General features: G+C 49.4%; 6 protein-coding genes across 6 annotated transcripts; 3 read left to right on the forward strand and 3 right to left on the reverse strand.

Annotated features, from left to right (window-relative positions):
• Positions 1-758: 758 nt before the first annotated feature.
• Positions 759-2,201, forward strand: N7489_009327 (uncharacterized protein; the record flags this gene model as incomplete). Its single annotated transcript, XM_056715077.1, has 3 exons — positions 759-928; positions 983-1,854; positions 1,906-2,201. 3 exons carry the CDS (start codon positions 759-761, stop codon positions 2,199-2,201), a joined length of 1,338 nt encoding a protein of 445 aa, XP_056562699.1.
• A 340-nt stretch (positions 2,202-2,541) lies between these two features.
• N7489_009328 (GNAT family N-acetyltransferase) lies at positions 2,542-3,261 on the forward strand (the record flags this gene model as incomplete). Its single annotated transcript, XM_056715078.1, has 1 exon — positions 2,542-3,261. The coding sequence occupies one exon, from the start codon at positions 2,542-2,544 to the stop codon at positions 3,259-3,261; it is 720 nt and encodes a 239-aa protein (XP_056562700.1).
• A 678-nt stretch (positions 3,262-3,939) lies between these two features.
• On the forward strand, positions 3,940-4,884 carry N7489_009329 (class I SAM-dependent methyltransferase; the record flags this gene model as incomplete). Its single annotated transcript, XM_056715079.1, has 1 exon — positions 3,940-4,884. The coding sequence occupies one exon, from the start codon at positions 3,940-3,942 to the stop codon at positions 4,882-4,884; it is 945 nt and encodes a 314-aa protein (XP_056562701.1).
• Positions 4,885-4,937: 53 nt separating this feature from the next.
• N7489_009330 (putative glutamyl-tRNA(Gln) amidotransferase subunit A) lies at positions 4,938-6,898 on the reverse strand (the record flags this gene model as incomplete). Its single annotated transcript, XM_056715080.1, has 7 exons — positions 4,938-5,486; positions 5,540-5,663; positions 5,718-6,139; positions 6,193-6,292; positions 6,343-6,416; positions 6,473-6,571; positions 6,623-6,898. The coding sequence occupies 7 exons, from the start codon at positions 6,896-6,898 to the stop codon at positions 4,938-4,940; spliced, it is 1,644 nt and encodes a 547-aa protein (XP_056562702.1).
• A 969-nt stretch (positions 6,899-7,867) lies between these two features.
• On the reverse strand, positions 7,868-9,447 carry N7489_009331 (putative di-, tri-valent inorganic cation transporter; the record flags this gene model as incomplete). The annotated part of the gene is made up of 9 exons (XM_056715081.1): positions 7,868-8,137; positions 8,189-8,268; positions 8,326-8,593; positions 8,650-8,753; positions 8,801-8,881; positions 8,945-9,092; positions 9,143-9,187; positions 9,242-9,291; positions 9,366-9,447. The coding sequence occupies 9 exons, from the start codon at positions 9,445-9,447 to the stop codon at positions 7,868-7,870; spliced, it is 1,128 nt and encodes a 375-aa protein (XP_056562703.1).
• Positions 9,448-10,090: 643 nt separating this feature from the next.
• Positions 10,091-12,400, reverse strand: N7489_009332 (uncharacterized protein; the record flags this gene model as incomplete). Its single annotated transcript, XM_056715082.1, has 3 exons — positions 10,091-11,644; positions 11,699-12,124; positions 12,203-12,400. The coding sequence occupies 3 exons, from the start codon at positions 12,398-12,400 to the stop codon at positions 10,091-10,093; spliced, it is 2,178 nt and encodes a 725-aa protein (XP_056562704.1).
• Positions 12,401-12,411: the final 11 nt, after the last annotated feature.

Genomic DNA, 12,411 nt, shown 5'->3' on the forward strand with positions numbered 1-12,411 from the left:
GAAGCAATCCCATCAATTATCGCCCTAAATTCTTCTAGCAGAACACGCAGAGAGACCCCAGGATCAGAGAAGAGGCAGAGAGAAACAGACAGGGATGCCGAACTAGGAATTGAAGTTTTAGTAGATGATTTGAAATTTGACATGATAGGCAATGCTTCATTCAGACCCATACATATGTGACTTTGAATATCCTGGGAACTTGTAGGCTCTATTGTTTGTACGGAGTAGACGTTTCGAATTGGTTCAATCGATAAGTCCACTTCTTCGGAAATGGTTCCGTTGTCCACGATACTATTCCCAGCAGAGTGCTAGTTCTAATGGTTGCTATAGCGTGCTGAACATTCTGATTGTTCTTCAAATATATCCCTAGGATATTGCTGCTCACGATGTTATAACTAGAGTACCGGTTGGTAAATCCTAGCCGAGGTAAACTATCGCTCCTTTCCACTACTATCTAGCACAATTTCACCAATGGCACAACTCAATTTCGATAAATATTATAATTCTGTACTGATCCATTTATCAGCATGAAGCACAGATATTATCTGGGATTAACTACAATAGTGACGCTTCAAAATAGCTGGTGGCTTGTTACTCTAAAGACACTCACCCCGCATCGCCGGTAAACACGGCAGTGCGAACAGTGCTAATATATCGACTGACTAATGACTTGGAGGGGTCTCGAGTTTTTGTTAATTTCTTTGGATTCTGGCTACAGTCTTGATAATATTTCTTGAACTTATTCGAGGTCGCTAAACATGTTCTCAGAGAAAGGCAAAACGGCACCTGTTGATACTGAGGCCACAGATCTAGCACATATCCGAGAAGATGAAGAGTCGTCCGAAATACCCCCTAACTTTGCTGTAAAAAGTAAAGTGCACGGCTGTCTCCAAGTTATCGGTGCTTTCTTTATATTCTTCAATGTCTGGTATGTCAACTACCTTTCGAGTCAAAATCGAATAACAAACTAACGTCCTTTCAGGGGTCTAAATCTCGCATTTGGGTCATTTCAAAGTTACTATGCACTCATCTACATCCCATCCGCGACATCATCGGACATCGCCTGGATTGGAACAATCCAGTCTTGGCTCCTTATTGTCGGCGGGCTACTATCTGGCCCGCTTTTCGACCTCGGCTACAACAAGACCATGATTATCGTCGGAAGTATCCTAGGTGTAATTGGTATAATGATGCTCAGTCTTGCACATGCGTACTATGCCATATTCCTGAGCCAGGGAGTCTGCGTGGGCTTCGGATTCGGATTGCTTTATGTCCCCGCTATTGCATTGGTCAGCCGTTCTTTCACAACAAGAAGGGCTGTTGCGTTAGGTGTGGCGAGTAGCGGTGCGCCTGTCGGGGGCATCATCTACACTATCATGTTCAACCAGCTTATACCGACGGTGGGGTTCTCCTGGACTGTTCGTCTCATGGCGTTCCTGATGTTGGCGCTGTTCATCGCGGCTGCTATCATGCTTTTGTGGCCGGAGAGACATGCAGTGAAGGTTAAAGCCACCCAGCGCAGGAGCTTGATCGATTTGCGCGCTTTCAAGGATTTGCCTTTTTGGAGCTTTGCTATTGGGAATTTCTTCCTATACCTCGGTTATATCACCCCTTTCTATTACATCCCAACCTACGCGGAGACGAAACTGGGCACGTCGCGCTCAATGGCCTCTAATGTCCTGATGATTTCCCAGGCCTCTTCGGTTATTGGCCGTGTTGTCTTGACTTTATTCGCTCACTATTATGGGTCGATGATTTCTTGGATCATTTGCGGTGTACTGTCAGGTGTTCTGTGTATTTGCTGGATTAGTGCAGACAATCTGGTGCGATTTATTCTTTTTGCGGCCTTCTATGGTAAGTGAGGTTCCTTTGTCTGCGGTGCTCTATTCTGACCCAAATCTACAGGTGGTATCTCCGGGGCTTTGATTCCTCTTCCACCGAGCGTTTTCACTCACGTGTGTCCCGACCCCAAGAGCCTGGGAACTTGGCTTGGAATGGCGCAGAGCCTGAGTAGCTTTGCGACTCTTGTGGGCCCACCAATAGCAGGCGCGCTCGCTACAATTGGCTCCGGTGGTAGTGCGGATTTGAACTACCTGGGTATTCAATTGTTTAGCGGGATAGTCATGTGTTTTGGTGCATTTCAGCTGATCTTTTTGTGGTATTTGCTATACACAAAGAGGGGCAAAACTGGTTTATTTTGATAAAAAGAGATGTAGTCCATAGGAACGCAACTAATTGCAAGTTTTCTTGCGAAGTTGACCCCATTATGAGCCAATGTTTACTTTGTTCTGCTCATATTACTCTCAAATAATCTCTATTATCTTTTTTATAGTTCGGACAACCAACCTATCACGTTCTACCGAAACCCTACTGTCACGGGATCTCGGGGTTCACAACCAATCACTCTAGCGTGACTCACACATAGTCCTTGCCCAGGTGGGTGAGAGAGAGCATTTAGGGAATTAAATATCAAGAAATACCATATATACCTCGAATCGCTCTCGATGCCTACCCAGTAACTCAAAGACTAAAATCCCAAACATGGCATCACTACACCCACAAGGCCCACTAGTCCCCTTCACTCCAGCTCTACTACCAACGAGCCAAACAATCCCTGGGCGAACAATTCTTCTCGAGAAACTCTCCCCAAAGCATGCCGACGACCTCTTCACCCTCACGGGTGGACTTGAACCATCAAAAGAAGCCCTCTGGGACTACTTGCCCGACGGGCCGTACCCAGATGCCGAAGCCTTCAAAGCCAACATTTCTTCGAAATCCACTTCAACAGATCCATTATTCTACGCAGTCATCGACAAGCGTAACTCTCTTCCTACTTTCGGGAAAGCAATCGGCTATCTCTCTTTTATGCGCATGACCCCCGATCACCTGGGCATTGAAATCGGGAATGTACTGTACTCGGGTGCGCTCCAGCGCACGACTGGCGCGACAGAGGCGATCTATCTCCTGGCCCAGCATGCTTTCCATAACCTTGGGTATAGGAGATTGGAGTGGAAATGCAATTCGCTAAATGAGCCTTCACGACGTGCGGCTTTGCGCTTGGGATTCTCATTTGAAGGGGTCTTCCGGCAGCATATGATTGTTAAAGGGAGAAATAGGGATACGGCTTGGTTTTCTATCTTAAAAGATGAGTGGGATGCTTCGCTCAAGGCTGCCCTAGAGAAATGGTTGGATGCTGGGAATTTTGGCGCGGATGGTGGCCAGATTAGGTCACTGCAGGATTTGAGAGCTCAGTTAGGATGAGATATTGGGATAGGAAAATGATTCTCCGCGCTTGGATGGTTGCAGTTAAGTCGCGCTTACCTATAGAAAGTATATAGAGAATGAACATGAAGACAACCATGTCTACTGATTTCGACATTTTGATCTTCACCTTTACCCTTTATAGGAGATCGACATCGGCACTATTGAAGATCACCGATAGGGGCAGCTCCACGGCTCCTCCACCAGCCCCACCGTTCAGCAGGGGTCGAGGGAGTTGAAGTTAGAAGAACTCGAGCATAGTTACATTCTATGTGGAGTATTTCAAACCAACTATGTGATGGATCTAGCTGTGACGAGGCCTACATAAAAGAGAAATCCGAGATCTGAGATCGACGTGACCGATGTTCTCCGAGATGTTCACCGAGATCTCGACATCTTATCGAAGTTCTCCGTAAGGACCCCTATGATTGGAAGACGTTAACATTCCTAGAGTTCAACGAATCGACTCAGTCCAGTTCACCAGCCCAGATCCTTTAGCGGGTCTCATTTTCGGCTGAACGACAACGCACTCTCTCGTTCCCGTACTTCTGTGCAGCTCTGCAATTGACAAATAGCGAAATAATATCTGTTCGCATGAACTAAACAACCTATAAATACCCCCTATTGCCCCTAGCACAAATCACCATCGTCGCCTCCGACTGTTCAATTATTTCCCAAATGTCCTTGTCAAGAATGCCACGCGAAACCGCACCCACCGGAGAATACGGCTTCAACCCCAACCAAGGCGTGGACTGGTCCGACTACCTCACCTTCCGCCCAGTCTACCCACCCTCCTTCTTCGAAAAAGCCTTCACCTACCACTCCCAAAAGCCCCACGCCGCTTGGTCCGTTGCCCAAGACATTGGCGCCGGCTGTGGGATTGTCTCATCAAGTCTAGCTCCCCGCTTCAACGAAGTGATCGTCTCAGACCCGAACGACGGGTACACTGCACTCGCTCGCAGAGTCCTAGTTGAGGAATCCTGTCTGTCTGAATCCAGGTTCCGGTTCCTGCAGGAAAGTGCCGAAAGGAGCTCCGTGCAGTCTGGCTCGGTCGACTTTATCATGGCATGCGAGTGTATCCACTGGACGAGGCCGAATGTTGCAATTGCGGAGTTTGCACGGGAATTACGCGCGGGTGGGACGCTTGTTATTACGCATTATAATTATCCGCGCATTGTTGGGAACGAGAGGGCTCAGAGGGCTTGGGAGGCTGTCTGTTCGTTTTATGCGGGTGAGGTTCATGACCCGATGCTTGATCATGCGCTGAGGATCTTGAATTCTGGGACTGAGGCTCTAGGGTTCCCTGTGGAGGATTGGGAGGGGGTGAAGAGGTTGTATGTTAATGCTCAAGGGACTATTGAGGCTTTTAAGATTAATGATCGAATCGGGGAGAGCCAGGTTAGGGATGGGGAAGAGATTGTTTGGGAGGAAAATGATGCGGACTGGATGGATGAGCAGGACTGTGACTGGTTTAGGGGCTATTCATCTACCTGGACGACACCGAGTGTATCAGAGTCGGAAATTAATCCTCTTTGGGATGAGATGGAGAGAGCCTTTGAGGGGAAGAAAGTGAAAACTGCTACGCCGCTTGCTATGGTCTTTGCTACGAAGAGACATAGCTGACGTGTGAATGTTAAAAAGTGAATCAAAGAAATTTGTATCCATTCCCGAGCCCCTCAAATTTTCGAGTGCCTTTTCTCTCTAACAATCTCCTCAACAGCCTTGGCCGCCGCTAGGGTCTCTTCGTCCTTGAACCGCCTCCCAGCAATCTGCAATCCCACCGACGCGCCCTCGTATCTCTCCGGGTCCTGGTACTTCCGCCATTCCCTCTCATCAACCTCATCCCTGGGGACATACTTCCTGTCCTCCTCTGACAACACATCTACCTTAGGATCCACAGTGATTCCTGATGGGAACACTACAGAAGGCAGGTCCACCAAGTTCCAGATTGCAGTATAATTCCAATACTGCGACTCGCCCATCACCGCCGCGGCAGCAGGATATGTCGGGGAAAGAATAAAGTCAACACCGCGACTATTGATCAGAGCGTGGTACTCGTCTCTATAGATATCGCGCTGGTCGTGCAAGGCCCATGCCTCCGGGTGGGAAAGAGGCATGCTTTGGCCATAGGAGAGAGCCCAATCGGTTAGTGGGCGTGCTGGCTCGCCCGACTCGGCAAGTAGCTCACGTTGCTTGCTGCCAGCATCCGGGTAGTATAGGGCGCGCTGGACTATGTTAGCGTAATAGCGTGCATGCCCAGAGAACAATTGGCACTTACAATAACTTCCCAACCATGCTGATGCTTATACGGCTTCCAGTCTACGACTTTCACACCTGCCGCTACCAGCTTCTCCTTGGCATGTCGCAAAGCGCGAGTGACAGGTGGATGGGGGCGGACGCAGCTTGAAAATGGATTAGCACACTGTCAGCAGACATATATTTGGCTCACGACATACCCATCATCCCACATAATAGCCACAGTCATATCCCGCTTCGGATCAGCCGACTTCCACGTCACAGGCATCAGCGACGTTTCAATATCCCAAGGCTCTTGCTCCAATACAGCTCGCTGGAACAGCTCTAGATCCTCAATCGAGCGACTAGCCATCGGACCCACCACGCCACGGATTGTCTCCTGGCCAGAAGCAGCAACTTTAAGCCCTGTTACCGGGTTCCTCAGTGAGGAAGGGCGGAAGCCATACGCACCGCAAAATGCTGCGGGACAGCGAATTGATCCGCCGATATCACTCCCAATCCCTAGTGGTGCGCAACGGAAGCCCATTGAGGCGCCTTCGCCGCCGGAGGACCCGCCTGGACTTAGAGTGCGATTGAGTGGGTTCAATGTTGTGCCGGTGATGTTATTGCTGCAGCACAGGTGCTAGATGGTGTTAGTTATGGGATATACCACTACTTTGAAATGTGTCGACGTACCATCAGTGACTGGGGTTGGTTAGTCCGCACATGGAAAATGGCGCCGGCTTTGGATAAGAGTTGGAGGAGAAGGGCATCTTCCGTGGTGACTTTATCAACCCTATTATTGCTTGTCAGTAGTGTAGGTTGTCGTGGTGGATATCTACTCACCAAGCTACGTATCCTGTGTTACATGTTCGGTTCTTCATTGATATGTGTTCTTTGACGCTGATTGGTATGCCATGCTATTTTATTAGAACCTTGCCGTTATAAACTTCAACGGGTAGGTATATAGGCTTACCAGAGGCCCCACCAGCTTTCCAGTGCGTCTGTAGTACTCATCATGCTCTTTGGCGCGAGCGATTGCCTCATCTGTCATAAATTCCGTTGCGAAATTGAGCTAACAATCTTGTCAACACTGAAAATACAAAGCCGGGTCTCTTGGTCTCACCAGTTGATGACCCAGCACTGCCCTCTTCAAGAATGCAACCATCACCTCTTCCGCGCTCAGTTTTCCATTGCCCATCTCGGTCACCAGTGCTGTGGCCGACATATCAGTGATGATGAGCTCGCGCTCACTCAACAACCCGCTTTTCCGGGGGAAGTCCACCACACTTTTCTGTGAGACTGGCGGCAGCCTGTCGACGGGGAGAAGCCATTGTTTCGGAATAGAATTATTCAAGATGTCTCTGCCCTTTTGCGCTTGGCTCTCCCAGTTACGAGTCATATTGAAGAGTGAAGTTGAAATGGAACAGGGGCGGGGTATACCTCTGGTGGTTTCGGAGTGTAAACTGGGATATATAAAGAGGAAAGAGAGACACAAGGCAGTTCTTCGTCCTACACATTTCCCCGCACACAATCTGTGTGATCTACATGACTATCTCGGAATCGGAACTTGCTTTCCATTCAGACCTGTGGGGAAGAGAACTATGTAGTTCTCTTCGGTTAAGGAATGGGCCGCGGAGTGATTCCGTTCAGAGTTACTCAATATCGATAGGTTGTGATATTGTACACCTTTATGTCTCGCGATATGATTTTCAAGGCGTAATGCGAGACTTGCTCTTACGAGGGCAGTTCTCTGACATGAAAATCCGTCCGTCAAGGGATCACTTTCCAAGCTCGCCAGGCTATTCTTTGTACTCCAATACCGCAATTTGTGGAGATTTCGAGGTATAATCGAGAGAAACCTCGGCTAATATATTTCGGTCGCTTATTTCACCAGGAGTCAGGTGCGAAAGCCATCAATATCCAGGACGATAATCCAGCGACATTGAACGTGTTCCGTCCTTCCTTCAGCTTCAGGATAGAACGAGGATGCACACACAGACCAATATCAACCAGTTTTCAGAGCTCTGATTGTAGACCACGACACTGGTGAAAGTGCACTATTGCAAAAGCTGGTTCCAGGTATGACTTATATCTTCCTTAAAAACACTATTCACTACGTACCTAGGTATTAATTCAAAAATCATATTAATAATAACATAAAGAGAACGAAAAAAAAAAAGAAATCTCTCCCTCGGGGAATCGAACCCCGGTCTCCCGCGCTTATCGGTGTTAATGACAAGCGGAAATCATCACCACTAGACCAAGGAAGATGCGATGGCTGAGTTACTGCTCGGCCACTTGGCTGGTTGATGGGAAGAGTTGGCCACCTTGACATGATGGGGTGCAACAATAATACTTCCGTCCTTTTTTATCCACAACAAGTCAACTGCTCGCACACCGTCCCGCAGATAACCTGGCACCGGGAAGATTCATGGGGAACCTCGTCAACTTCCAATAGTTCGGGCTGTAGTGTAACTGAGTGGATTCCATAGGCGTGGAAACACTCGTTGATCACCCGGGCTGTCTTCATAAAATTCTCGACAGAGTCGTCGGACACCACAACGTGCACTGAGGCAAGGGTCTTTTGTTGGTTGAGGCGCCAGATGTGGAGTTCGTGGATGGAGTCGACTCCCTCGATCTAGTGATTGTTAGTAACGAAATAAATACGTGGACATGAAGGTGGAAGTACCTTTTCTAGGTCGTGTTTGACATCGCCCATGTCAACACCTGTGGGCACGCTTTCTAGCAGGATCATCCCGGCTCGGCGCACTGGAGAAGTGTCAGCTTCGCTATTTCCTTAGCTATCTCTGCTGGAACCTCACTTACTCAGAGGCAATGACGACAGAATAATGAGAATAGCAATGAACATGCTCACACCGGGATCGGCATAGTATCGGCTAGTATGGGGTGCTGCGAGCCAGATAATCAGACCGGCCGCCATGACGCCCAGGTTATTTATTGCATCGCCGATGACGTGGAGCAACACTCCCATCATACCCAGATCACCGTGGTCGTGGCCACCATGATCATGGCTGTGGCCGCCTGAGTCTGCACAGTGATGCTTTTCGGAATGAAGATGTTCGTGATCATCATGCTAAGCTGTGTCAGCCTGTATCCATTGGTTGAATTCCTCAAATTTTTGCTGCCTACCTTGGTGCTGGAATCATGGCATTCTTCGCCGAGGTGAAGAACCGGTGTCTCAATTGTGGGTGATAGGCTATGGCCATGACTGTGTTCGTGTCCATGTCCATGTTCTGGGTACTGTCAGCGTGATATATAACAATGATCCCACGAACCCTACCGTGAAGGAAGACTGCGCTAATAATATTCAGGCCCAATCCGACACATCCAATGGCGAACATCATCTTGGGGTTGTGCACGTCTAGATGCACCGTCAGTTATTATCAAAAGGAGATCAACATCCAGACTGGACGATAGCACTCACGTTGCAGGGCAATAAATCGCTCAATGGACTGCAAAAATATACTAATACCCAACCCCAACAGAAGAACGCCATTGAAAAAGGCACCGAGCAGCTGAGCCCGCTGCCAACCAAAAGTAAGCTCCTTAGGCGAGTCACTGCGCTCGGATTTCTACATTTCACATCAGCACCAGAACCACCACACAACCGAGCACACTTTACCTTCAATGCAACAAGAGCAATAACAAACGCAACTAAATCATTCAGCTGCGATGTATGTTAGCCAACAAAATCTCCAACTCCACACCTGAAAACGCCTACATAGTGGAAAGCATCCGCAATCAGAGCAATAGAGTGGGTATAGAAGCCCACTAGCCCGGTATCAGCACATCGACGTTCATACCAAAAACAACTACTACCAAAAACAAGAAAGAGGGCAACCGACGGGAAATCTCAGCCAGAAAGAAACATGTTGATATGCCAATCACAACGCTCAGCCGTGTCGAGCGTGATAGATGAAGCCCCATGACTGCGGAGACTCAATATCAGAAGGAAATGAAACGGAACGAACAAAAGTTCAGAAACGTAGCTTGTCATTTACGAAAGGGACATTTTTCCGCTGCGAGAGTGTGAATACTTCTGCCTTCCAGAGTCTCAGTTCAGAAAGCAATGGATGGTCCAACATTCCGCCGTGTAACTCTCCGTCTCGAGAGGTGGCCTACCAGGTAGCTTTGACTATGAGATATGGGGATGTGGTATGCGGGGAGATTGAGTACTAAAGGGGGTTCTGTTAATGCATTGGACTTAAATGGTTCGGTGTCTCTGTAGTTGTGGTGTATCATTGCTAATGGCGGTTGGGGTATGTCATATGGGAAGGGTTAGGCATAACTACTAAGCACTGCCGCTCCATAGGCCCAAAAGAATCTGGCAGAGGACCTTGACAGCCTGGAATCTACCAGGAAAATATTACCCCAGCCTTAAAGGAGCTTGTGGATTGGGGTTGTGTGTCGCAGATCAGCCGAAGAATGTAGGCTTACCACTTACGCAGTGTATCACAGCATCTGAATGTGAGATCCACCTATACAACCCTGAATTCGTGATTGAGATTGTTTTACAAAAAGGGATAGAACCTGGCCACATATCCAATTGGTTTCACACAAAGCACCCAACTCAAGCAGCAATCTGGTCAGAAAGTCCATCCAACTCACGCGCCCAGTTACGGTGTCGAGAAATATGCCAGATAAATCGCTCAGCCAAACCTTTCGCATCAGGCCCAACTGTGCCCACCTTCAACAACGAAACCGCATCTCCATAGCCCGTAATAACACCATATGACTCCTTTAGCGGAGAGCCACTCTGCGCAACCTCGACCTCAGAGAGCCCGATCTGCTTCTCAACAAATGGCACAGCCTCATCAGAACCAGCAATGGCCTTAAGATGAGCAAAGGACTCGGAGATCCAGTGCTTAAAAACGCCATTCTTAAACAGCGCTTGGATGTGCTTTCCGCCAGGCACGTAGACCGCATCGAACAGCGTCGACCGCGCCCCAGAATAGAAGTGATCGGGAATAACCCTCTGCCCAGATTCGGCAGTCACACCCTGGCGCTGCGCACCGATCGTGAAAACAAACGCACCGCGTTCATTAAGCGCTTGTTTCATCGTGGTATACTGGTTAAAGTCGAATTCGTCGGCGAGCAGGATGGCAACGCGGCGCGTCGCAATAATAGGTTTCTCCGGCATGAATTCCAGCTGGCTCAGACCCTTGGCTCTTTTGCCCTTGTTTTCCTTTGGCGATTTCAGGGGTGTGTCGCCACCGACGTTCTTCGCGACGGTCTTGGCTAGGTCTAGATCGATCGCTGATAGACGCTCTGTCATGCGCTTGTAGACGACAGGGTCATCGCAGTGGTCCAGCTCGAAGGAGAATGCCTTCGCTACGTGCATCTTTTCAATCGGTGAGAGCGAGTTGTAGAATACCTGCGCCTGGTTGAAGTGCTCCTTGAACTTATCTGGCAGCGCACGCTTCTTTGCGCCTTGCTGCTTCTGCGGGTAGGAGACGAAGCCACCCTGTTCGGCTGTCGCGGGCGGGTCGGCCTCGAATCGGTTCGGCCAGTAGTTCACCTTCCCCTTTGTGATACGGTGTCTACCCTGTCCGTCGCGGTTGACTAGGCTTATGTATGGACATACTGGCCGGTTGATAGGTAGTTCCTCCCAGTTCGGTCCGAGTCGCGAGATCTGCGTGTCGAAGTATGAGAAGTTGCGGCCTTGAAGGAGAGGGTCATCGGAGAAGTCGATACCGGGCACAATGTGGCTCGTGCAGAATGCGACCTGCTCGGTCTGAGGGAAGAACTCGTCGACGTTGCGGTTGAGTTCTATCTCGCCGATGTAACGGATGGGCACTAGCTCTTCAGGCCAGACCTTCGTGGCGTCCAGAGGGTCGAACTCGAAGCTGTCGACCTTCTCTTCGGGCATGAGTTGCATGCCAAACTTCCAGCGCGGGAAGTGCCCTGCCTCGATCGCCTCCCCTAGGTCTTTCCGGTGGAAGTCGGGATCCTGGCCGCCGATCTTCAGCGCCTCATCCCAGACCAGCGAGTGCACACCCAGCTCTGGGGTGAAGTGGAACTTGACGAAATGACGCTTGCCGGCCTTGTTAATCAAGGAAAAGGTGTTCACACCGAATCCCTGCATCATCCGGAAGGACCGCGGAATAGCCCTATCGGACATAATCTGCCACGAACTGCCTCAGCAACAACGACCCAAATAGGAACAAGAGATACTAACCCACTGGTTCATGTGCGTAACCTCCGAGTGCATATACTGAAAATCCCAAAAATTATTATGCGCAGTCTGAGCCTGCGGAACCTCGTTTTGCGGCTCGGGCTTAACAGAATGAATAACATCAGGGAACTTGATCGCGTCCTGAATAAAGAAGACAGGAATGTTATTCCCGACAATATCCCAGTTACCCTCCGCAGTATACATCTTGATGGCGAACCCGCGCACGTCGCGCACCGTATCCGCGCTGCCCTTACTACCCTGCACAGTCGAGAACCGCACGAACAGCGGCGTCTCCCGTCTGATGTCGGTCAGGACCCCGGCGGTTGTTACGTCTTCGGCGCTTTCGTATAGTTTGAATTTGCCAAAGGCACCTGTTCTTCGCGCGTGAACTACTCGCTCTGGGATGCGTTCATGGTCGAAGCGCGTTATCTAGTGTTGCTTAGTTGTTTGTCCGGATATAGATTGGTGTATGTGTGGATGCATGGATGGATGTGGGCGTGCACGTACCTTCTCACGGGCAATTTGGTCCTCTATGAGTGAGGACCCGGTCTTCTTTTCGTCTACGACGCGGAGCCATTGGTCTGGGTTGGAGATTCTGACGCCATGGTCGGTTGTCATGTGCTGCTTGTCCTGGATATCGACGGTGTCCTTTCGTAGATCGTCATATTTGCCATCTGCGGTCTTGGAGTTTGGATTGGTTGCCATAGTATGTGTGG

This window comes from Penicillium chrysogenum (genome assembly GCF_028827035.1).
Source record: "Penicillium chrysogenum strain IBT 35668 chromosome Unknown utg000005l_segment0_segment0, whole genome shotgun sequence".
NCBI lineage: Eukaryota > Fungi > Ascomycota > Eurotiomycetes > Eurotiales > Aspergillaceae > Penicillium > Penicillium chrysogenum.